The sequence below is a fragment of the Canis aureus genome, chromosome 16 (genome assembly GCF_053574225.1).
Source record: "Canis aureus isolate CA01 chromosome 16, VMU_Caureus_v.1.0, whole genome shotgun sequence".
NCBI lineage: Eukaryota > Metazoa > Chordata > Mammalia > Carnivora > Canidae > Canis > Canis aureus.
In genome coordinates, this window is record NC_135626.1 from 26,926,420 (window position 1) to 26,952,165 (window position 25,746).

Genomic DNA, 25,746 nt, shown 5'->3' on the forward strand with positions numbered 1-25,746 from the left:
TTATGATAGTCTCACAGAGAGAGAGAGAGGCAGAGACACAGGCAGAGGGAGAAGCAGGCTCCATGCAGGGAGCCCGATGTGGGGATTCGATCCCGGGTCTCCAGGATCGCGCCCTGGGCCAAAGGCAGGCGCCAAACCGCTGCGCCACCCAGGGATCCCCGCCACAAAAGTTTTATATAGCTCTCATGTAAAATGCAACACAGTTTTAGATGCTCCTTGATTAAATCTATATACTTGGTAAACTAGTATAATATATACAGTATTGACTTTAATGAGAGTATAACATGTTTCTTCAAGTAACTCTTGAGGAATTCCTTCCACACTTATGAAAAGCCTAACCACACTCTATTACATCTGCACTCTGATCCCCCAGCAGAAGTAGCTGCTTAATTTATGGCAAAGACCTAATTTTTCACTCAAATGAATTTAATAATAAATGACTGTACGTTTCTAAGTCCTTCATGGATCGAAGGAACTAAATAATGCTTCACATTAAGACATTTTATAAATGTCATTTCATAAAGGTTTCTCATGGACATGAAAAGAAAGAGGAAACATAAAACTTCCCTATTTCAAATTTCTTTAACTTGTGCAATTTCATTAGAATCTCTCTTTAAGGTTTGGCAGAATCTGCTACCTGGGTTGCTTTTTAGATACTCCTAAATTAATAAAATGCTACAAATGAGTTCCTTAATCTGGTTTCCCCAAGGAGTCTCAGAGGAAAGGTCTAGAAAAGAACAGAAGGTAACCTAGACTCTTTAATTCCTTCTTTTCTCTTCTCCCTCAACCTCTAATATAGCATACTTCTAAGAATGTAAATATTAAAGAAACACTGATATAGATTAGTTCTCTGAGATTTATGTCCCTATTTGGGATAAAATCAGCAACCAATCATGAACAGAATTATAAAATTTCAGATTTTCAAGTGTTATAAACTTGGAGAAGGTATGCATTACAGATTAATTCTCAAATTATTCTTCAAGCCATTAAGTCAGCAGTCTTCTGAACAATCATTCCTTAATACTTCCCTGCTTCAGAAATGAATTCATTGAAGCATAAAGGTTGCAAGTGTTTGCTGTGCTGAACTTTATTCAGCAATTAGTACTGCTGTGACAACTTTTTACCTGTCTTTCCCCAACCAAGATCAAGCTGTTTCAAATAGGGAATGGTTTTCAATTCCTCAGGAACAGGAATAGAGTGAAATAAGAGAGACATCCCGGCACAAAATTTAATGAAGCACTCACTCATCAAGCCCATATTTACATGACCCCGAAAATGTCATTTACATTCTGTGCCCTAGATGTCCTGCTTTTCATCTCCTGGTCTTAATTCTGCTATTATTTCAGTACATTTGGAAAACCTATCTTTTATCTCTCCAATTTCATAAATAAAATATTTTTAGGAGGGGTACATTTTATATTTTGATTTAAAAGGGCTTAAGGAAGCTTTTAATTCTATATGAATAACACTTCATTAACCACATTCAGTTAGAATACCAAAATGACTATTCAAGTGTGTATACATGGTGTTTGATGACATGAGGGAAGACACCATTTCTCATTTGCTGATTAACAAAGTAAACTGTTTAAATTAATTCTAAGCCTTACATGTTATTTTGTACATTTAAAGAACTTCAACTATTAAAATAATAATTACATAAGCAAAAGAACCATTATTCCAAAATCTGGAAGGAAAAAACATTTCCCGGGTGAATTAATTTAATTAAACAATCTCAATTGCCCAAGGGTTTTATCCTTCTCTTTTTAAATCCTCAACCCAAAAGGAAAAAAAAAAAAAAAACAGAATTCTAAATCAAATTTAAAACACTGATTTGAGGATGAGAATGCTTTTAAAATGCAAAGGTAAATAAAAATCTTAGATTTTTAACTTCTGAAGTAAAAGCACCAATTGAAACATCTCTTTCAATCTTGCTTATTGTTATTCTTACCAGATAAAGGAGGAAGGTGTGCAGCCCTGTTCCAAGCCCAACAGAAGATAAAATTCCTAAGCCTATCCAGTAGGCATACAAAAGAAACTGTTTCTCTATACGTTGCACATACTGAAAAACAAAAAGGATCCAGTGAAAAAAAACTCAACAAATTTGTTAAACAAAAATGTGTTATATACCACCTATGATCAAAATAAAACAAACCAACTATATAAATTTCTAGTAGGAAGAAAGCATTAAGAGTAAAAACCCCTTCAAAAGGCCTAATTCTTCATATATATGATGGCAGAGAGGCAACAAATTCATCTGATTCTAATAAAGCTCTTGTTTTTACACCTTTAAAGTCCTACCATTCCTATATAATGACATTTACAGGAAAAACACAAATTACTAATAAGATAACTATAAGAATAAAATTTTTAAATCTATCTAAAAGTTACAAAAAGCATTTTGTTTAAGAAAGCATTGTAATAAACAGCATGAGAGTGGGGCAGTTATTTATGTATTTGTGAATGGAATAGATTCTTGTTTATCCAAATAAAAAATGGAATAAAATTATTTTTGTAACTTTAAGACCCAGATGCTTTTTAAACGAGCAAACTGAACAAAGTCCACTGAGCAAAGGACTTGTTGGAGGCATTCCAGACACTAGGTCCTAGACTCTCATACTGGCAAGCAAATTCATCAAACCAGTTCCTCACAAACTCTTACTGGCATAGATTTCTTCAAAATATTTAAGAGAAATGCATTTAAAACTATAAAAACTTCTTTGCAATTAGAGGTTAACTGCTTTAAAATATAAAACAATACCACATTTAAAACCATTTCCTATTAGAATACACTAATGTCTTACTATTTTAACAAAAGTTATTAACAAAACGTCCTATTTTCCTTTCAGTTATGTTGTACTTACAGACTACTGGCAAATTAACTTCTCCCTATTTTAGACTTATAAAACCTAACTTTCAATCTAAGATGAATATATCTGTTTGGATGGATCACAGGAGTGTGTTAAAAAAAATATGAAGACTTGGTGCTGATTAAAGGATTCATGACTATTTTGACTAAACACAATCAGGAAAGTTACATTTGAAACCTTGAAAATAAAAATGATGCGTAAATGCTCAGCAGCCATGAACTGACACAAGAATATTTTTAATATTTGGTCTTAAAAGAAAGACATTAAGATATCAGTTATGAGATAAATTTAAAAGACAAAACCAAGTCTAAAAATGTAGCGGTTAAAAACTGTTATCAAATCCACAATAGTCCCTTTTTAAAATTCTTTGGGAGGTATGAGGTACAAAAACAGAAAAGCAGAACCTCTTACCTGTTGATGTGCTCCTTCAGTATAATACGTAGCTGTAAGTACAGCAAGCAGCAGTAAAAAAGACACCACAATGCTTTGACGATGCCATAATCTTAAAAACAATTTAAAAACAAAAATAAATGAAATATCTCAGTCTCACTTTCAGTATTTACCACTTCCAAAACAATTTCTTATTGAAGCACTTATGTTATTTAACATAGCTAGAGAATCATATCTTTTGTGCTGAACTCTTCTGTCCTTAAACACGATGGTCTCTTGGGTTACAGAGGTCAAGAGAAGATACATGGGTATAGAACACTCAATTTCTTATCATAAGCCCAACTGTAGCCTTTCCCTTACCCAAAAGTCTGATCTTGTTTACAACTCAACTTCCCACTGGGAGAGGCATGAAAAGAAGACTGGCCTTCAAGTTAGAGGACCTGGGTCAGAGTCCCTAAGTATCGCACATTGAGTAAGACAACTAATCTGATTCGGTTTTTTGTTTTCAAGATCATAATAAAATTGACCCTTGTACAAAATGGGTCAGAGCTGCACAGGGATCACACGTGGATTTTTTACAGTATAGTACTGTAAAGGTTATTTTCTCTTCCATATGTTTTTCTTTTCTTTTTTTTTTTTAAAGATTTTATTTATTCATTAGAGACACACAGAGAGAGAGAGAGACAGAGACAGCAGAGGGAGAAGCAGGCTCCCTGCAAGGAACCCAATGTGGGACTCGATCGGGGTCTCCAGGATCACGCCCTGGGCTGAAGGCAGCGCTAAACCACTAAGCCACTGAGGCTGCTCTCTTCCATATATTTTTCTTAATAACATTTTCTTCTCCCTAGTTTACTATATTCTAAGAATACAGCATGTAATATATATATATATATATATATATATATATATATATATATATATCTCCAAAAATTTCCAGTCAAAATTATGCCAACAAATTTCCAGTTGGTAGTTATGTTTTTGAGGAGTCAAAAATTATACACAGATTTTCAAATGTGTGGGGGTTGGAATCCCCAAACCCCATGTTGTTCAAGAGCCAACTGTAATCATAAACTTGTTTCACTAGTTTCACAGAGTTGCTTTAAGGAGCAAATGAACCGAAAAAGGTTACAAAATGTTTTAGAAACTAAATACAATAAAAACAGGATATTATTAAAGATAATAACTTAGAAAGACAAGCCAAAATGATAAAGTATGTAAAGGTTCAACTTGCTTGTTATGATATCTGAAACAGGGCTTATAAGTACTGACCTTAAAGATACAACACATTTCCATGGCAGAGTCCTTTTTCACTGACTCAAATTATCAGTAAAAGTGCCACATATCCTGGACCCTGCCCTACCAAAGAATCAGTGTATCTAATGTACACAGGCCCAATTTCTTCTAAAGGTAAAGCCAGAAGAAAAAAAAATATCTTGTTTTCTAGGTTCTTCTTTGCATAAAAGACTGTAATAATCCAGTGAGCAAATAGCAATATATTCCCCTAATCTATTTTTCTGCAAACTTCAGAAAGGAAAATAAATGTTCCTAAATATTTTAAATTTAATTCATTTTGAAAGAGCAGTTGGTAAAGAGTAGGAGATTGTTAAAGATTTCTAAAGTTAGTAAATAAGGTTTATATAAAAGGTAATGGAAGATATTTACTTTGAGGTCCAGTCCTTCAAGATTACTAGGATTTCCAGAGAAAAATACTGCAAGGTAATGAGTGGCTGTCTCCACAGGACAATATTCTGCCTTTCTTCCCGATCCCTCCTCTTCTTTTCATTCATTGAAGAGGGGTCTGAAAAACATTAGTGCAGAAGGTAAAACAGAATGTTTACTTCTCCTCATCACTTTCAAAATTAATCTACTTTTACAACCCATATTTAAAGGACTGCATGAAAACCTCAAAAAACAAGCAATATGTTCACATTATAATAAGTTTTGGCTAACGTACTTCTGCTATATTCTAAGAATGATTTTTGCAGTGATTTTATTGTCAGGACACAAATTTCTGTTCTTGTACACTACTGGGATACTAAGTTGGCCCACCTTCTATGAAGGGTAATTCAGCATCATATCACAGAGCAAAGTGGTTTAGAGTTCCAAATGGGAAGGCAAACTACTTGGTTCCAAATCCTGGCTACAAGTCAAATGACCTTGGGCAAGTTAGTTAGTTAATTTTTTTATGTCTCAGTTTTCCCTTCTCTAAAATGAAGATGAAAATAGTACTTACTATTTTAACGTCACTGAAAAGATTTAATGAGTTAATATATGTAAAGTTCTCAGAAGAGTCTGACACTTAGTAAGAGTACAATTAAGGTTAATATCAAAATTGCAAATGCATATACCAGATAGTTCCATTTTTTTTTTAAGATTTTATTTATTCATTCATGAGAGATACAGAGAGAGAGAGAGGCAGAGACACAGGCAGAAGGATAAACAGGCTCCATGCAGGGAGCCTGATGTAGGACTCAATCCCGGGACTCCAGATCGCGCCCTGGGCCAAAGGCAGGAGCTAAACTGCTGAGCTACCCAGGGATCCCTAATAATCCCATTTCTAATAATGATTAAGTATGAGGTGAAATGTTTCTTGTACAAGTGTATTCAGTTCAATGTTATCTGTCTAAACAAAAGATTATAATCAACTTAAATGTTAACAACAGAAAACAGAAGAGTAATTCTCATACGATGGGAAACTAAACAGCCATAATGATTAAGTTCTTCATGTACAATTACAGCAAAATCCTTAGGAAATATTAAGCTAAAAAAAGAAACACTGTACAGGAGAGTAAATATGCCATACTAACATTAATTTTAAATTTCAAGGGAGTAGGCAGTAGGGAAAGAATATATAAATGTGCATTCCTTTAGAGAGAAAGAAAAAATACTATGCCTAAGCTCCTAATGTGAAGAGACTATATGACATATGCACGCCTATCTCTGAAACCTGAAACTCTTGGTGAAATGGTATAAAATTTATCAATAATCGGAGTAACCAAAAGTCAGAGAAGTGCTGCAAAATGTGTTCTCCAAGGCAACGTAGTGATCAGGACAAAGAGGAGCTACTATTTCACATAGTTTGTACTTCTTCCAACATAAGATAACTTCTATAATATATTATCACCATGCTAGAGTTTATTTGCAATACATTTGAGATGCCAAACAATTTAGAAGTCAAAAAGAAAACTATTACAATGAACAGAAATGGAAAATCTTTCATTGTCCTTTCAACACAGTAAGGAAAGCTCCTACTTGAACCATCTATGTAAATAAAAGCCATAATTTTCAGGGCTTTCAGGTTTTTTTTTGGGGGGGGGGGTAAATGTATGAAAAGAGTATGAAAATACTGAAATTTACCACAAATTCTGATTTTGATTAAAATACAAATTTATTTGTCGCAAATGAAAGATTTAAGATAAACCCACAATGATCACATTCTGACTTTTTTGATATTTGTATGTTTAGGATTATTATAATAAATAACTTTATAATTTACTTCTAAAGTTACAAAGCAGCACGATAAAACTGAGCACCAAACAATCCCAAATAAATATTAACCATACTATAAGATTAACAAATCATCATCTTGTACCTAGACCACTGCTGATGTGACTGTGGTTAGGCTGCTTCTGCTATCACTGTCAAAATTCACCATATAGGCCTGTATGGTCCTATAATTTCATTTACTGTGAAGAGTTCACCAAATGGCCCATAATTTCATTTACTATGAAGCATAAACAAAAGATAATTACAGTAGTCACCCCTTATCTGTGGGGGACATGTTCCAAGACATCAAGTGGATGTCTGAAGCTACAGATAGTACTAAATTCTATATATAGTATGTTTTTTCCTGTATCTATATAGCTGTGATAAAGTTTAATTTATAAATTAGGCACAGTAAGATTGATAGCAGTAACTAATAATAAAATAATTATAAAAATACACTATAATAGAAGTTATGTGAATGTTAACTCTCTCTCTCAAAATGTTTTACTGTACTGTCGTCCTTGAGATTACATGATATGATAAAATGCCTATGTAATGAGAGGAAGTGAAGTAAATGATGCAGGCATTGTTGCATTACATTGTGGCATTAGGCTTTTACTGGACTTCTGATAATAGATCATTCTGTTACTGGACTGCAGTTGGCCACAGGTAACTGAAACCATGGAAAAAGAAAATGCAAACAAGGGGCTGGGACTTCTGTAATCTTATATAAAGACATATAAGAATCTCATGTATCTTAACATATTATTAACAGAAGATAGTAAATACTAGATATATTTCTATTTTATTCCAATGAAAAGGATATCATTTAAACCTGTAGATCTTCTACCTCCAAACCACCATAATTTACCTGTGAAGTTTCCATTATATTGTTCCTTGTTCATTGCTACACGTCTCTGGTCACAATTTTTTCCATTCTCTGCCATTTCATAGATCAATAACTCTTGAGGAGCTAACAAGGCAAAATAAAATCCAATGACATGTTACATAGTTCTGCTTTGCATTTATGACTGAATAAAACTGAGAAATCAACATGGTAATAATATTCTACACACTATTTGAATAACGTGTTTACACTTCCATCTTCTCTATTATAATCAAGATTTGAATAATTTGTACAGAAACCCTAATAGAAGTAGCAAAAGTATAAAAGTCATGTAGTTGTAAACTTTTCTAGTCATTCCAAAATGTTTATGCTAAATTTATTCTTTATATCATGTTTTATATTACATGTATAGATATAAATTTTTACTTTAAACCCCTGTATTATAATATATAAATTGTGCTGACATAATTATTCTACACAAAAATGCAAGATTGTCTATAACTGCTATAATTCTTTTAGGTGTTAGTAAAGCAAATCTTTCTACTCAAGAAGCACAGAACTCTGGGGTGCCTAGATGGCTCAGTCAGTTGGCTGGCTCTTGATTTCAGCTCAGTTCATGATCTTAGGGTGCTGAGATCAAGTTGATTGTCTCTCTTCCTCTGCCCCTTCCACCCCCCAAATAAATACATTTTAAAGAAAAAGAAGAAGAAGCACAGTACTTTGGTCTGATTTGCAATGCAGAGTCCTTAAAACACTGAGTGTGCCAGGAATCCTGTTAAGCCTATATTCAACTGATTAGAATATGATATAGTCACGGGTTCGGTCTTTCTATAGTTAGTTGGAACTATTTTATTCCTTGACTAAAATTCTAACTATAATTACTACCTGCAAAATATATGCTTTGTAAAGGAAAATAAGTGAAAGACTATATATAAAAAGACTGAACAAAGAGCATACATCCATTACTTCAACAGAAGGTGTCTTTTTTTTTTTTTTTTAAGATTTTATTTATTTATTCATGAGAGACGCAGATAGAGAGGTAGAGACATAGGCAGAGGGAGAAGCAGGTTCCTCTGAAGAGAGCCCGATGCGGGACTCAGGGACTCCGGGATCATGCCCTGAGCCAAAGGCAGACAGACGCTCAACCGCTGAGCCACTCAGGTGTCCCACAGAAGGTGTCTTCTTTTAGACATAATCCACTTGTGAACACCTTTGTTTTCTTGCCATCATTTCACAATAAGCAAATAAAGAAATCAAGAAATAAAGTATAGGTTTCCACTAGCACAGATGGATAGCCTAGAGTAGATGATTATAAGAAAGCTTGAAAATCTGGATTTGCATCCCAGATTTGTCACTAATTAGTGATGTGATCTTAAGCAAATCTCATTTTTTCTAGATCTTGATTTTCTTTTTTTGTTTGCTTGGATTTTATTTTAAAGTAATCTCTACACCCAAAATGAAGCTAGAACTCACAACCCCGAGACCAAGAGTCATGCTCTACCAACTGAGCTACCAGGCATTCCTAGACCTTGATTTTCGGATCTACAAAATGATAACAAATTCTCGGTGCCACGGTATTGGTAAGAATGAAAGAATGCATGTATGTGTGTGTGTTTGTACATGCATGTGTATAACCACATCAAAAGGGTAGGAGGTTTATGAGGCAGTAAACTGCTTACACTAGAGGAACTACTTCATTGGTACATGCCTCATTGCTATTTCAGTGTCTTTCACTGAAAAAAATTTTTAAATTCTCATTTAAAAAATTTGGGGATCAAAAAAAAAAATCCTGGGGGCTGTACCAGACTCTGAAGACATAAATACAAATAACACAAGGTCCTTGTCTTCCAGAGGGTCCTTCCTTCTGGTGGGGAAGCCAGACGAGCACAGGACTTCACTTAAAATGAAATAGATACATAATATCTAACTTAGTGGGAAGAAAATAGGTTTTGGAGTCTAACAGAACTGGATTCAAACTCAAACTTAAGTATCTATGAACTTGGACATATTTCTAAATCTCTCTAAATGTCAGTTTCTTTAATCTGTAAAATAGAGATAACATGACATATATCAAAGCGTTGCTATGAGGATCAAACAAGGTAATGCATATAAAATACTAATTATATTCTCTCACTTTTCCTACGAACTCAATATATACTAGCTGTAATGATGAGGAAGAAAGTACAGAAGCAAGTATGGGAGCTCAGAGAGTACATTCAGAAGAATTCATAAAAGCTGGAAATTTGATTCTGCAAACTTAAGTCATACTTATGTGAGGATGTTTTCAAAAGATATAGCCCAAGCAATTCCAAAAAAAAGATAAATGACGTTATTTTGTGAAAATCTCTAAAACCAGAGAATCACAACAGGTTCACAAAGTGTAAATCTATTCCAAAAATCATGCTTTCTGGGCTTTATAAATAAAATTAACTGAGGATGTTTGGGATTTTCTATCTGATGCATTCGTATCAAGCCTAATTCTGTAGGGAATTTGTTTCAGGGATGAACAGCCATTCACCTACATCACAATAAGTAAAATGTAATTAATTTGTGGCAAAAGGATGAACAAGTCACAAAGGGGTATCTATGTTATGAAGAAAAAATTTTAAAACTTGTCCCTGTGCAAAAGACTGTGATAGCTGAGTTAAAAACTTTTGTCCAAAACAACTTGAGTATATTTGAGTTCTTACTTATAATAATGGTATTATGCAATTATTTGAAGATGTTTTTAAAGATATTGCAATAGGAATTTTCATTTGAGCAAATAATGTGTTCTTACACAATACGCTATAAAAGAAAACAGCTTACTGACATTTCCTACTCAATTCTCTGGAAAACAAAATAGTCTGGAATTTTGTTTTGTAAGGAATAACCAAGGGAAGTTATTTTCTTTTAATCAGTCTACTTCTTACAAACAAAATAAGTTCACAGTTTTATTTTTTATTTTTATTTTTATTTTTAAGATTTTATTCATTTATTCATGAGAGACACACAGAGAGAGAGAGAGGCAGAGACACAGGCAGAGATAGAAGCAGGCTCCATGCAGGGAGCCCGATGTGGGACTTGATCCTATGACTCCAGGATCATGCCCTGGGCTAAAGGCAGGCATTAAACCGCTGAGCCACCCAGGGATCCCAATTCACAGTTTTAAAAACAACTTTTGAAAAACTTTTGCCATTCCGAAAGAACTAATAAGGCAAACATGCAAAGAACTACCTGTGTTCTAGTTAAGATTATAAAAGCATCACAACTTTTTTGCATTTTAAGCATTTTTGAAAATATTTTACACTATTCTTTGTCTCTTCAAACTCCCTTGAAAACGGCAACCCATGTGGCTCAGCGGTTTAGCGCCGCCTTTGGCCCAGGGCGTGATCCTGGAGACCCGGGATCAGGTCCCACGTAAGGCTCCCTGCATGGAGCCTGCTTCTTCTCCCTCTGCCTGTGTCTCTGCCTCTCTCTCTGTCTCTCATAAATAAAATAAAATAAAATAAAATAATAAAATAATAAAATAACTCCCTTGAAAACACCCCTAATTCCTTTGTCCCCATCTTCCTCAATCATATACCATGTTGCACAACTGCATGTCCCTGAACAACCTGCATTCTTAAGGTCTGTCTGACCAGCTGAATGTAACTGGAGAAAAATCACAAAACTGCACAGCTACTTTAAATTCATGGTCTCATGGTGCCTGGGTGGCTCAACTGGTTAAGCATCTGACTTTGGCTCAGGTCATGATCTCAGGATCCTGGGATCAGCACCACATTGGGCTCTCTGCTCAGCAGGGAGCCTGCTTCTCCCTCCCTCTGCCTGCCACTCTCCCTGCTTGTGCTCTATCAAATGAATAAATAAAATCTTAAAAATAAATAAATAAAAATAAAAAACTACAAAACTTAAAAATTTTACATAAAAAAATAAACTCATGTTCTCTCAAAGTAAAGTCTTTACAAAGTTTTTTTCTGGAAATTTGTGATGAAACAATGTTAGATTCTGAGGCATGTGGATAAATCCAAAGAATTCCTAGATTGTTTAAAGGACTAAAATCTCCTGAAACAGGAATCTAGCACATATTCCTGACAATCAATGGAGCTTACTTTGCAGTGAGTTATAATAACAATTTTATTTTATTTTAATTTTTTAAAATTAATTAATTAATTTATTCATGAGCGATAGAGAGAGAGGGAGAGACACAGGCAGAGGGAGAAGCAGGCTCCATGCAGGGAGCCTGACGTGGGACTCGATCCTGGGCCACCAGGATCACACCCTGGGCTGCAGACGGCGCCAAACCGCTGCGCCACCAGGGCTGCCCATAATAACAATTTTAATAGCCTGCGACTAAGTTTATATATTTATTTCTAGTTTAGTTTATTTATTTATTTGACACACACACAGAGAATAAGTGAGCAGGGGGAGCTGCAGAGGGAAAGAGAGGCAGACTTCCCACTGAGTGGGGAGGCAGATGCCATGCTCCATTCCATGACCCCGGGATCATGACCCAAGCTAAAGGCAGAAGTTTAACTGACTGAGCCACCCAGGTACCCCAACTTAATTTTTATTTTTAAGAATAAAACTGTTAAACTCTATAGGTCTGTGGATAGGATGAGAAGACATAAATAAGAAAGAAGCATAAATCAAACATTGAATAATAATTTTCATTGTGAGGATATATTTATATACAAGAAATACTTTAAAATGTTGCAACTAGCAGATTTTAAGTACAGTTGAAGCATTTAAAATAAAAGGTTGATATTAAAACATGTGGGGTGTTTTGTTTCTCGCAGGAGTGTTGAGAAAATACTGCCAAAATCAGCTCACAAAGGTTCTTTGTAGGCTGTACATCCACTGCTAAGACTATAATACTCCATTCATTTTAAACATTAGCTACATTTGTAATGCAAAAACAATGTGAAACTAAATTACTTTGCGTTCCCTAAAGCAACACAAATAACATTTAGGATGACATGAAAATAGCAATTCCCAGAGTAATAGGAATCAGTGGAGAATTTAACATGAAAAGAGTGATGAAGCCATTGACTAATTTTCTTGGCCACTGTATTCCTAAATAAAATGAACACATTTCATTAAAAAAATGATTTATTCAAGTGATTCTACATTCTCACAAAAATATTAAGTCAGCTTTCTCAATAATGCACACTGTTCTTCATACAAGGCATGCATGAATATTACACTTTTCAGTAACCTTTCTTGCTTCCAGAAGCATGTATAGTTAATGGGGCTATTCAGTACATTCATTCACAGACTTCTTCAAAGTAGCTGTAGACTTCTCTACAACTATTAAGATTAAGAAATTGCAATTTATTGTTGGAAATTTAGTAGATAATCTAAACAAACAGTAATAAATATATTTTGACTAGTGAGGCTTTTTGATACAGTTTTCCACTTGTGCAGGGGTAAAAAGCCAAAGATAATTCAAACACCATGCACAATATCACTAACTCTTAGATCATCTGGCTCTAAGAACCAGAGATTATCACATGGCTGGGCAGTATAAAAGTGTGTTCTTTGAAAATTCATTAGTTGAATAAAGTATATGAAAAAACAAAGTCCTTGAATCCTTTAACTTTTTTTAAAAAAAGATTTATTAATTTATTTTAGAGGGGGAAATGGGCAGAGAGAAAAGGGAAGGAATCCTCAAGCTGACTCTCCACTGAGCTTCAGAGCCCCACATGGAAGCTTGATGCAAAGCTCGATCCCAGAACCCCGAGATTGTGACCTGAGCTGAAATTGAGAGCTGGCTATGTAACCAACTGAGCCACCAAGCGCCCCTCTTTTTGAACTTTCTAAAGTCTTAGGGGAATTAGACAAATTAAAACCCCAAGTTAGGATACAATTTATGCATTCAAAATCTCAATATATCTCCCAATAATAGGTCAGTAGATTATAAGGGTCTATATTTCTGGCTTAAAATGTCCTTCAACTTAATTTAGTGAAGTGTAAAATACATTAAATAGTCTTCTAATTGTTGAACAGGCCATTGTTCCGGATCTAACTTTTAATTAGATAAAATTTTAAGTAAAGCTACAACCTGGAGAACATTTTAGGGACCCCCCTTTTTCAGAGTTTCATAGCTTTGGGGGGAATGTTTATCTCTCACTTCCAATATGTAAAGATATAATTTTATGTTCCCATGGGTAAAAACATGATTTTTATTTATTTTTTTAAAGATTATTTATTTATTTATTCATAGAGACACACACATACACACACACACACACACAGAGAGAGAGAAAGAGAGGCAGAGACACAGGCAGAGAGGGAGAAGCAGGCTCCATGCAGAGAGCCTGACGTGGGACTCACCCAGGGTCTCCAGGATCATGCCCTAGGCTGCAGGCGGCGCTAAACCGCTGCGTCACGGGGGCTGCCCCATGATTTTATTTTAATGGAGAAAATACATAATTTGCAAAATTACAGCTTGAAAAATCCCATTTCTCATTTTCTCTCAATCTACTAAATGTTCATTCAGTTTTTCATAACCAGTGCAATCTTAGGCAAACATTTTCACCAAAAAGATGGGGGAGTAAGGTTAAGATCTAAAACAGTAAAAAGAGTAACATTCCAAAGTTGGGAGATTCAGTTAACTGTGAGACCTTGGGAATGTTACTTCACATAGCTGATTCTTTCTTTCTGCATCCAATTATCAGGCACATAAAGTAAATTACTGCCATAATTTTCTTTCTATTCTAATAGTCTAAGAATTCTAATAGTCTATTCTAATAGTCTAACCCAGTCCAAGGTTAGGGTTTGGATTTATGTAACAAGAACTATGCTGTATAGTGATTTATAGTTTAGATGCAGATTAGCTAAACTGATATTAACAACCCTTGTTAGGGAACAGTTGTTTTTATCCTTGCCTTCTACAATTGAGAAATTCAGGGCTAAAGGGGCCCTCAACAGCAATTCAGTAGCATACAAATGGCAAAGTGAGAGTTCAACCTCCGGTTTATACATCCAAAATCAATGGTTCTTCTGCTACACAAAACAGTCTAGTGAGAGTCCTTTCAATTCTCATCAATGAATTCCTGAGTCAAGAAAAAATAAAACAATAACAAAACAGTTCCAAAAGTTTAGCATGTTCTAGTATTCACAAACATTTCCCATTAGTAAAGAGAACACTCATCTCTGTTGATTCTCACAAAGAGATAAATTATGGACTGTCATTAAAATCCTGTGACTTCACCTGTGCTTCTTTCAGTCATTTCTTTGTGGGTTTTTACTGTTTGTGTACTCCCGACAAAATTTTATTTTTTATTTATTTTTTTTTTTAAAGATTTTATTTATTTATTCATGATAGTCACACAGAGAGAGACAGAGAGGGAGAGACACAGGCAGAGGGAGAAGCAGGCTCCATGCACCGGGAGCCCGACGTGGGATTTGATCCCGGGTCTCCAGGATCGCGCCCTGGGCCAAAGGCAGGCGCCAAACCGCTGCGCCACCCAGGGATCCCCCCCGACAAAATTTTAAATTCAGATTGCTTAACAGACTCCCTACTTTACTGCCCCTAAATGCCTAGGAATATAAACTAGCCCATACAAGTCATTAATAAGAAAATGAGTTAAATCACAGAATATCTGCAAATGACCAAGGTACACATTTCAGATTATTTAAATCAAAATGATGGATTTGATCCAGATAATTCTAAGCTTTATGATCTATGAAACAGATTTTTAAAAATTATCTCTTTAGAAAAATACTAGAACTTTGTTATCCATCCATTGAAATGTTGTCACTAGACCCACTAAATGGGTAAATGAAAATAAATATTGGTATTTTTTGGTCATTCAACATTAAAGAGGCCAGAATTACCTACAACACTTTCTACGTTGAACTGTCATTCTTTGCCCACTTTAAAGGGTTTTTTGGGGGTTTCATTTTCTCTTAAATATTATATAGCTTCCTGATAATAATCACTTAGGTACCTTCACTTCTATCTTAAGAAAATTAGAACCTACTGAATAGATAAATTATGGTGTCACTACATGTAACAATGAATTCTTAGCATCCAAATAGGGTTTTATAAAATAATAAACTAAAACACAACACATGGAAAAATGTAAATTAAACTTTCTAGTAATATTTACTATGTGAAGTCAGATACACGTACTAGGAATTTTGAGGGTTCTATCCTTTCTGTAAAAACTGTACCCAGGACTGGATATATTCTTTGAGATATCACTGGTTTCACAAAGGGAAGAGGCAGTCTCCAACGTCTCCCTTCTATCTCTCCAAAAAATAAGTAAACTACACAACTGACCCAGAGAGACTGAATGGTCTAAGAGCTAGGAAGATTGCAAGGCATGGTAGGAAAAGAAGAAAACTTGAGCAGTAGGAAGGAAAATGGTAAGAGCAAAAGGCAATAGAGAGTGCTCAAGCTATCCGGAGGAAAGATTCTGAGACCAACATCTTTGTAGGAAGACTGAACTTTGGAGGTGGGAAGCTGTATCAGTGACTTTTTCTTTGGGCAAAAATCCATGAAGAAAAACAGACTGTCACCCCAAAATATGTCACTTTGGCATACTGATTACTTTGAATTAAAGGAATTTATAAGAAATGGCACTCTGTTCTTTAAACAGACACATTTACTCTCTTTTTTCTTTCTGAAAGCAAGAAATAAAACTCCCATGTCAAAGGTATCCACCCTGTACCAGAAGGAAGGAAGACACTCTTATCATCAGAGATGGGAACTTGGGGCTGATAAATCTGTACAAACAAGCTTTGTTAAATTAACCCTTATCTTCCTAGTTACGTCTTTACCATTTACTACCTTTGGATCGAACTTCTTTGTCTTGTCATGTCTTCACAAATTTATTGTTTCTTGGTCTAAAAGGTATAAAAGCGTCCTGCTCTGGTCACTTCTTGGGGTCTTCATTCCCTTGTGAATGTTTCCATTTACATGTAAAGACAATTAGTAAAGTTTTATGCTTTTCTCCTACTAATATGTCATATCAACTTAATTCCTAGGTCCAGCAGGAGACCCAAAAGAAGGTAGAGAATATTTCATCTGCTACAACCACAGAGCCACTGATGTAGTCCTAAGTCAGAGGTGTCTTTCTAACTCTAAGCAGAAATGTAAACCCTCTTTGTAAATCAGGTCTGTTGGATTCTCAACAGAATAAGATCAATCAATAAACTCACAGAAGTTCCAGAAAACAAGCCATTATCACTGTAAACCCTTCCAAGTGGCCCCACCAATCCCCTACCTCTTCAGGACAAGAACAAAAGATATTAAAAATTCAGGTACAGATTAAGTATATTATAAAATAACTATGTATAAAATGTTTACAGAACAATGGATGCAATCACAAAGATGAATGAATACACAATAAAAACTATCACACCTACATAGATTTGAAGGAAAGAAAAGCAAATGGAACTTCTAGAAGTAATAATTGTTGAAATTAAAAGCCAATGGACAGATAAAGGTATAGATCAAATACAGATGAAGTGAACTGGATAAGCTATCCAGGGAATTTATTAAGAATGCAGCAGAGATAGGAATGGAAAATATAAGCAAATAAAAGACACAGAGGACAGAATGAGAAGGTCTATTATTTGTTTAATTGCAATCCCAGAAGAGTATAAAGAATGGGAGAAATGTAAATTAAAAAGATAAAGACTTAAAATTTCAAAAAATGAGTCCATCAATCGTTGTTTTGGCTTTTATTGTTGCTGTTGAGAATTCTTTGATTCTAATTGTTCTTCCATTTTTAGCAATGTGTCCTTTCTTTTCGAATTCTTTGAGGATCAAGACCTCTTTACTTCAGTGTTTTGCGATTTGATTGCAGTGTTTCTGGACTGGATTTATTTTTATTTGTACTACTTGAGATATATTGTATTTCCTAGATTGATGGACATCATTTGAGAGACTTGATATTGTTAATATGACAATTTTCCTCAAACTGATATATAGGTTTAATGCAATCTCAATCAAAACTCAAGCAAACTTTTTCTTTTTAAGGGTTTTGTTTGAGAGAGAGAAAAAAAGAGAGCATGCGCATACACGAACAAGAGGAGGGGCAGAGGGGAAAGCAGACTCCTTGCTGAATGTGGAGCCCAACGGCTCGATCCCAGGACTGGGAGATCATAACCTGAGCCAAAGTCAGATGCTTAGCCAACTGAACCACCCAAGCGCCTCTCAAGCAAGCTTTTTAAAAAACCAAAAGACAAATGGATTCAAACTTATATGGAATCACAAAGAACTCAGAACTGCTAAAACAATTTGGATAAAGAACAAAGCTGTAAGACTTGCACTAATTGATTTCAAGATTTATTATAAAGCTACAGTAATGATAGTGTGGTTTTGGCAAAAGGACAGACATAGATTGGTGGAACAGAATTAGACCTACATATATTGGGTCAATTAATTTTCAACAAACGTACAAAGCAATTCCATGGTCAATGGAAAGTCAATTCAATGGTGAAAGGAAAGTCTTCTCAACAAACAGCACTAGAATAACTAAGTTTTTTTTTTTTTTTTTTTAAGATTTTATTTATTCAAGAGAGAGAGAGAGAGAGAGAGGCAGAGACACAGGCAGAGGGAGAAGCAGGCTCCATGCAGGGAGCCTGACGTGGGACTCAATCCCGGGTCTCCAGGATCATGCCCTGGGCCAAGGCGGCACTAAACCGCGGAGCCATCCGGGCTGCTGATAGCTAAGTATTTTTATGAAAAAGTGGACATTGGGATCCCTGGGTGGCGCAGCGGTTTGGCGCCTGCCTTTGGCCCAGGGCGCGATCCTGGAGACCCGGGATCGAATCCCACATCAGGCTCCCAGTGCATGGAGCCTGCTTCTCCCTCTGCTTATGTCTCTGCCCCTCTCTCTCTCTCTCTCTGTGACTATCATTAAAAAAAAAAAAAAAGTGGACATTGACCCTTGTTTCTCAAATGCAACAACTGATTTGAAGTGGATCATAGATCTAAATGTAAGAACTAATACTATAAAGCTTCTAGGAAAAAAAACAGGAGAAAATCTTTGTAGTCTTGGAGTACACAAATGTTTCTTAGGATTTAAAAAGACAAAATTGATAAACTGGATTTTATAAAGTTTAAAAACTTCTGCTCTTTGAAACATGGTTAAGAAAACCAAAAAGGTAAGCCACAGAAAGAGAGAAAATATTTGCAAGATACATGTATCCAACAAAGGTCTTGTGTCTCCATGTATTTATACACATATATTATAGTAATAAATAATGAAGGTGTCTTGTATAGGTATAGAAATAGAGAAACTGACCAAGAAACAGAATAGAGGGCATTTCAAAAGATTCTTGTATTTTTGGAACTCTTTACGGCAAGACAGAGCAGTTGGGAAAGGAGAAATTATTCAAATTGGTTATCCATATAAGAAAAGAAAATTTGGATTACTACTTTGAACCATGCACAAAATTCAATTCCAAGTGGATTAAAGATTTAAAAGTCAAAAAGCAAAACTTTTAGAAGAAAATATAAATACCTTTCTGCCTTGGGGTAGGGAATGATTTCTTAAGACACACAAAAAAGAGCTTTCCATAAAGGAAAACATTAATAAACAGAACACCGAAATTAAAACTTAAATTCATTACAAGATATCTTAAGTGAAAAGATAAACCAGAGAAAACACCTAACTGAAAAGGACTAAGTAGGCAGATTATATATAGAACTGAAAATATTAAAAGACAACCCTACAAAAGTAAAATAGGCAGAAGACATAAAGAGATATTTCATAGGAGAGGATATATGGCCAATAATGAAGATACCTACTTGATCTCACTGACGATCAAAAAATATAAATCAAGATCACAATGAGATACCATTTTTATCCAGTATGTTTTACTATGTAACAATTTAGCTCCAAAATTTAGTGACTTCAAAAATCATCTAATATTTCTCACAATTCTGTGAGTTAGGCCGGGCAATTCTGGTCTAAGGTAGGTTGGCTCTTGAACGGCAGGTCTCAGCTGGGATGCCTCGTGTAAGGTCCCCTATCCCAGAAGGCTAGTCTGGCCTTTTTTCACATGGTAGGCTCAGGGTTCCAAAGAGCTGTATGAGAAGAAAAGCCCCAATATGCAAGTTTTTCAAGTCTCTGCTTATATCATACTTGCTAATGTCTTCTTGGTCAAAGCAAATCATATAGCCAAGTACACAGTCAAGGAGCAGAGTAACAGTAAAATCATATTACAAAGGGGTATGCAGGGGATCCCTGGGTGGTGCAGCGGTTTAGCGCCTGCCTTTGGCCCAGGGCGCGATCCTGGAGACCCGGGATCGAATCCCACGTCGGGCTCCCGGTGCATGGAGCCTGCTTCTCCCTCTGCCTGTGTCTCTGCCTCTCTCTCTCTCTCTCTCTCTCTGTGACTATAATAAATAAATAAAAATTTTTAAAAAAGGGGTATGCATACAATGATGAGAATTTATGATCATTCTGCTATTCAATATTCAATTTTATAATTCACCATACCATTCTTTACATGGATTCTTTCAGCAGAAATTAAGATGACAATAGCAAAGTTTGGAAGACAACGTGTATAAATTGAATACTGGTATAACCTCGCTAGCAATTCTATGTCTAGACATATAGCCAAAAGAACCTCTTGCATATAAAGAGTTGATATGTACAATAATATTTTTTAGCAACACTGGTCTTAATAGCAAAAGCTCTAACAACACAAATGCCCATTGTCAGAAGAACAAATAAATAAATTGGCATATAATTATACAATGCAATTTTATATAGCAGTGAAAATGAATTTCTTTTTATTAAGATTTTAATTTATTTACTTGAGAGAGAGCAAGCAAGCGAGCGAGCGAAAGAGAGAGGGAGAAAGAATGAACAAGGGAGGTGCAGAGGGAGAGAAAGAAGCAGGCTCCCTGCTAAACAGGGAGCCTGATGCACAGCTTGACCCTAAGGACCCCAGGCTCATGACCTGAGCTGAAGGCAGATGCTTAATCAACTGAGCCACCCAGGCATCCCTGAAAATGAATTTTTCACTTACTTGTTCAACAAATATTTACTGAGTACATACTATCTGCTAGGCATACTTTGAGATGCATCACTTATCCATAGTGATTAAAGTACTGATAAATTCAAATATTTAAATTTCTAAAAATAAAAGTTTTGAAAGCATAGAGATCCTAGAGATATCCCTATGATTATTTAATAAAAAATTAAAGAAAAATCTGCTCCATAGAAGCAGTATAAAATCTCCTATAAATAGACCTTAAAAACTTAAAAAGAGGCAGAAAAACTTGTATAGTATATTTGATTAAATGCTTTTTGCAATGTGGAGACTTGAAAGTTTCTGTAAGGAATCAGACTCAACAATAAGGAAGTGGTTAGTCAGATCATCAGTTTCAACTTCACTGGACTTTGGTCTCATTTAGACCACAGAGCAAGATTTGACAGAACTGATCTTTTTCTTTTTTAAGTATATAATAATAATAATAATAAATTATTTAGATATCTTATTTAGATACATATATATATTTATTTATTTGAGAGAGTGAGAGAGAGCACTAGCAGTGGGGAGAGGCAGAAGGAGAAGCAGACTCCCCACTGAACAGGGAGCCCGATGTAGGGCTTAATTCCAGAACCCCAGAATCATGACCTGAGCCAGAGGCACATGCTTAACCCACTGAACTACCCAGGTGCCCAGAACTGACCCTTTTTAAAGAATTCTGAATAAGTAAAATTTTTCACATGCTTTACATGTCTTACATATATACGTATATAAAAACATAGATGTATATATGTGCGTGTATACAAACTGAAAAATCTTGTTTCCCTCTGTTCCTCATCTATCTAGTATGCTCCCTGCTAGGTTTAACTACTTTTATTAGTTTTGTGTATCTGATCATTCTTCCTTCAAACGCTCCTAGGCCCCTTTGCCAGCTCTCTTTTACCTGATCTGGGCCCTCTCCTCTTCCCTCTCTCTCCAGGTGATTTTTCTGGTCCTGCAGTTTAAAATACTAGCCTCAATTTATATTTCTGGTCTTTATCTCTAGATCTATACACCTAAGAGCACATATGGTGATTCCTAAGCATCTCAAATTTAGTATATCCTTTCTTCCTCATTCCCATCCCCCTTCTTGTAACAAACCTGGTCCTCCCCAAACCTTCCCTCTCCTAGTACTTGGCACAACTCTATCCACCCAGTTACTAAATCCAGAAGCACAGTCATCCCTGACTCTTCTCATTTCCTTACTCCTCAGATTTAATCCAAGACCTAGTCTGATTCCAAATATATTTAGTATCCATCCACCCACAGCTCACCACTTTTTTGTCACCACTCTGGTCCAGGCCATCTTCATCTCTCACTTAGACTACTGCCATGAACTCCTAACTTCTCTTTCCATTTTTATTCTTGTCCTTTTCAATTCATCCTTCACATACAAACATGAGTGGTCTTCTTACAAATTATATTACTCCCCTATTTGAAATTGTAGAAGGACCTCCTATTATACTCAAAATCAAATCCAAACTAATTTCCATGGCCTGTAAAGCTCTACATAACCTGGACCATGAGTATATTTCCTACCTTATTTCATGTCTCTATATTCTGGTATACTGTGCTAAGTCTCAAAAAGGCACAAATCCACATTAACTCTCTTTCAGGCCTTTGTTTATCTCCTTCGTGATACTTATTACAGTGGGTTTAATCGTTCATTTTTGTATTTACTTTTTTCTCTATTAGGCTCCCAACTCAAATACCTTTATCTCTATTAGCCTCCCAACTAAAAGATGTTTGTCTTTGCTTCCCACTGTTTTCCTCAAAACCTGGTAAAAAGACCTAGAATTTAAGATTTTTGCTCACTGATTGGATGAATGAACAGATATGAGCACTAGATGTCATTGCAAAATACTCTTCCCATGCAAAGAAAGTGCTAGAAGACATCACCAGCCAACAAATTCTCAAATTTCAATTCTCAAATTCTGTTACTGATTATACAAATAATGTAAACTATTAACAATAATACAAAAATAATGAAAGCATAGCCTACAAGAACACCTCGTTTTTAAAAAGTCTCACATATGCTGTAAAATATACACACAATTAAATGTATATATATTTATTTACTGAACCTTCATTAATACTGAGCAAACAAGATGCACACTGATGTTTATAGCAACATTATCAACAGCCAAATTATGGAAAGAGCCCAAATATCCATCAACCGATAAATGGATAAAGATGCGGTGCATAAACACACACACACACACACACACACACACACAGAAATATTACTCAGCCATCAAAAAGAATGAAATCTTGCCGTTTGCAACAACATGGATGGAGCTAGAGTGTATTATGCTAAGTGAAATAAGTCAGTCAGAGAAAGACAAATACCATATGATTTCACTGTTGAACTTAAGAAACAGATGAACAATGAGAAGGGGGAAAAAAGAGAGGGAAGCAAAATATAAGAAACTCTTAACTACAGAAAACAAACTGAAAGGTGACGGAAGGAGGGAGGCGGGAGATGGGCTAAGTGAGTGATGGGCAGTAGGAGGGCACTTATGATGAGCACTAAATGTAAGTGATAAATCACTAAATTCTACTCCTAAAACTAATATTACCCTATATGTTAACTAGAATTTAAATAAAAACTTGAAACAAAACAAAAATACTGAGTAAACAATGATCAAGTAAGCAGCAACAAAGGCATGCTTTCAAAGAGGGCTGGAAAGAGTTTTCTCTTAGCAACTGTACAGTAGGCTACAGAAGGATAACAGTGGTGACAGTCATTGTTAACTGTATGCCATTCTAAATGCTTTACTTAAATCTATTCATTTAACCCTAACAGTAAAGGTACTGACTTCATTGTCTAGGAGGAAATTGAGATGGCAAGAGGTTAAGTAACCAGCCTAAAGGTTGCACAGTATTAAGAGCTGGAATTTGAAACAAGACAATCTAGTTTATTAGCCCTGGCTCTTAACACTATCTACCTAGTCCTTCCAAAAAAATCTATAAAGACCAAGCTTATTATTAAAGAACCTCAAGAACAAGAGAAAACATCATAATGAACTACTGAAAAGATTATATATTTCTGAATACTGACAAATTCTACCAACTACCATTAGACAAGCTAGCATAGGATTATTCAGTGGGTTGCCCTTGCTTAATTTAAAAATGCCTTAAAAATAAATAAAAGTGCCTTAATCTTTTATCTGACACAGAAAAGTATCTTCTGCTCAAATTTCCAAAACCTTCAAGGTGCATAATATTTTTTTTTAATTATTTATTTATTTATTTATGATAGTCACAGAGAGAGAGAGAGAGAGAGGCAGAGACACAGGCAGAGGGAGAAGCAGGCTCCATGCACCGGGAGCCCGACGTGGGACTCAATCCTGGGTCTCCAGGATCGCGCCCTGGGCCAAAGGCAGGCGCCAAACCGCTACGCCACCCAGGGATCCCTGCATAATATTTTCAAAGGAGCTTTACAGAAGGTTTACATAATATATAATATCAGTTTGGCAAACCCTATACAAAGTTGCTTTCCCAGAGTTTCTTGAAGCAATAAACACTTTAAAAGTTTACTCCTCAAAATATTTGCAAGTCTGTGAAAGCAGATTAATACAACAACAATCAAATCTGTTTCTGAGGTTAGTAAAGATTCTCTAATCTGGTGTTTATTTCTATACCAAAGACAGACAGATGTAGACACACACACACACACACACACACACACACACACTCTCCAACAAAGAGCCCTGGACAAAAGAGCAGTGATAATAAGTATCTGGCCCTATAATCTCCAAAAAAAAGGAGAGACTAAATAGGTTTTGTGGAATCTGCAGAAGCAAAAAGGTTCTCAACAAGACAAAGAATTAAGTATTCTACAGTGGCTATTTACCCAGAATAAAATCGAGAAATGACTTTATAGATTAATAGATAATTAATGTAACAATATTAAAATTACAAACAGTTGGGGGAATTTCTTTTGTTTGGGGGAGGGAATTTCTTTTAGCAGGAATAAAGAAATTAATGCAGTTGCCTCCTACTTACTACCAACAACATTCATTCAGTAGAGACGTGTGTTACAAAGATACTCTCTTTTCCACTTGTTAGAAAGAAGACACCTTGATACCTGATAGTAATGAAGCACGAACTTAGAATAACAGTTCTGAAGAACAGAACTAATTTTCTTTTTTTCTTTCCTTATTCCAGTCTACTACAAATTTTGCCATGCACAATGTTGTTTTCCTAGAATTTACAAGACTAAATCAGCAAAAAAGAGGGAAAAATGAAAACCTTTAGATCCCTTTAATACATAAAAGAAACCATTTTCATGCAGACCAGGAAATATTACCAAACCATAAAAAGATGCCAAGAGACAACCTTAGCAGAACAGAAAGAATACTTAGGACCTCATTTCCAGTTCAGGCTCTGGTACTACCTAAACCATATTATCTCAGGCAAGCCAATTACTGATTGTTTCTGGGGAAGATTATAACTATCTGTTCACAGAGGATGCTTCCAATTCTAAATATTGCTTTCAGTAAGTTTCAGGTAAAATGATAAAATTTTTTACTTAATAAAGTAAGTAAGGCTACTTTCTACCTTTAGTTAACTATATGTAAACACCAAAAACTTAACCTTCTTCTGCACTTGTAAATTCTTAAGTGACAATACATGATGACCAACAAAGGTCAGATTTAAACTCCCAAATGCAAAACTATATTCATTTTCTAGTCACCTACTTATTAACCACAGTGACTAATTCAATGGGTTACAGTATCACACTACTCTTAGGTAGTTTTTATTGGGGTCAATAGTAGGGCAAAGATCATCTCAGAAGAGTGTATGATAATATTTTCAGATAAATGACACAATATAAAACATCAAATTGTGAAATGATACAAAGCAACAGAATTCTGCACTGGTACATTTCCAGCTTTCAGAGTAAACTGACATTACCATATTTTCATTTATACAGTGATTTCCCATTTACTATCTCACTTAATCATTATGACAATTCTATGAAATACGTGAGCAGTACTTTTATCATCACGATCCAGACCAGCTCAGAAAGTTAGGTAACCAACCAATCTTTATTCTGGAACGTAAACCACAGAAATTAAACTATATTAATCAAGTAGGATATATTCCTCAAAGGGGGGGGGCAGCTTTAGTGTTTTATAACACAGGCAAAGAAGTAAAATACAAACGATT

The 25,746-nt window shown here is 35.3% G+C and overlaps 1 protein-coding gene across 6 annotated transcripts in view; it reads right to left on the reverse strand.

Moving 5' to 3' along the window:
• VMP1 (vacuole membrane protein 1) overlaps positions 1–25,746 on the reverse strand; it is a 144,559-nt gene that overhangs the window by 117,514 nt on the left and 1,299 nt on the right. For 2 of the 6 annotated variants that reach the window (XM_077852421.1, XM_077852422.1), the window contains exons 1-5: positions 13,906–13,929; positions 7,615–7,716; positions 4,920–5,055; positions 3,279–3,369; positions 1,949–2,059 (exon numbers count right to left, since the gene is read on the reverse strand). In XM_077852421.1, coding sequence (XP_077708547.1) covers positions 1,949–2,059; positions 3,279–3,369; positions 4,920–5,055; positions 7,615–7,716; positions 13,906–13,924 — 459 coding nt within the window. In that variant the 5' untranslated portion in view covers positions 13,925–13,929. Of the gene's footprint in view, positions 1–1,948; positions 2,060–3,278; positions 3,370–4,919; positions 5,056–7,614; positions 7,717–13,905; positions 13,930–25,746 lie in introns of those variants that run through there. The other 4 variants (XM_077852419.1, XM_077852420.1, XM_077852418.1 and 1 more) reach the window with 3 other exon arrangements.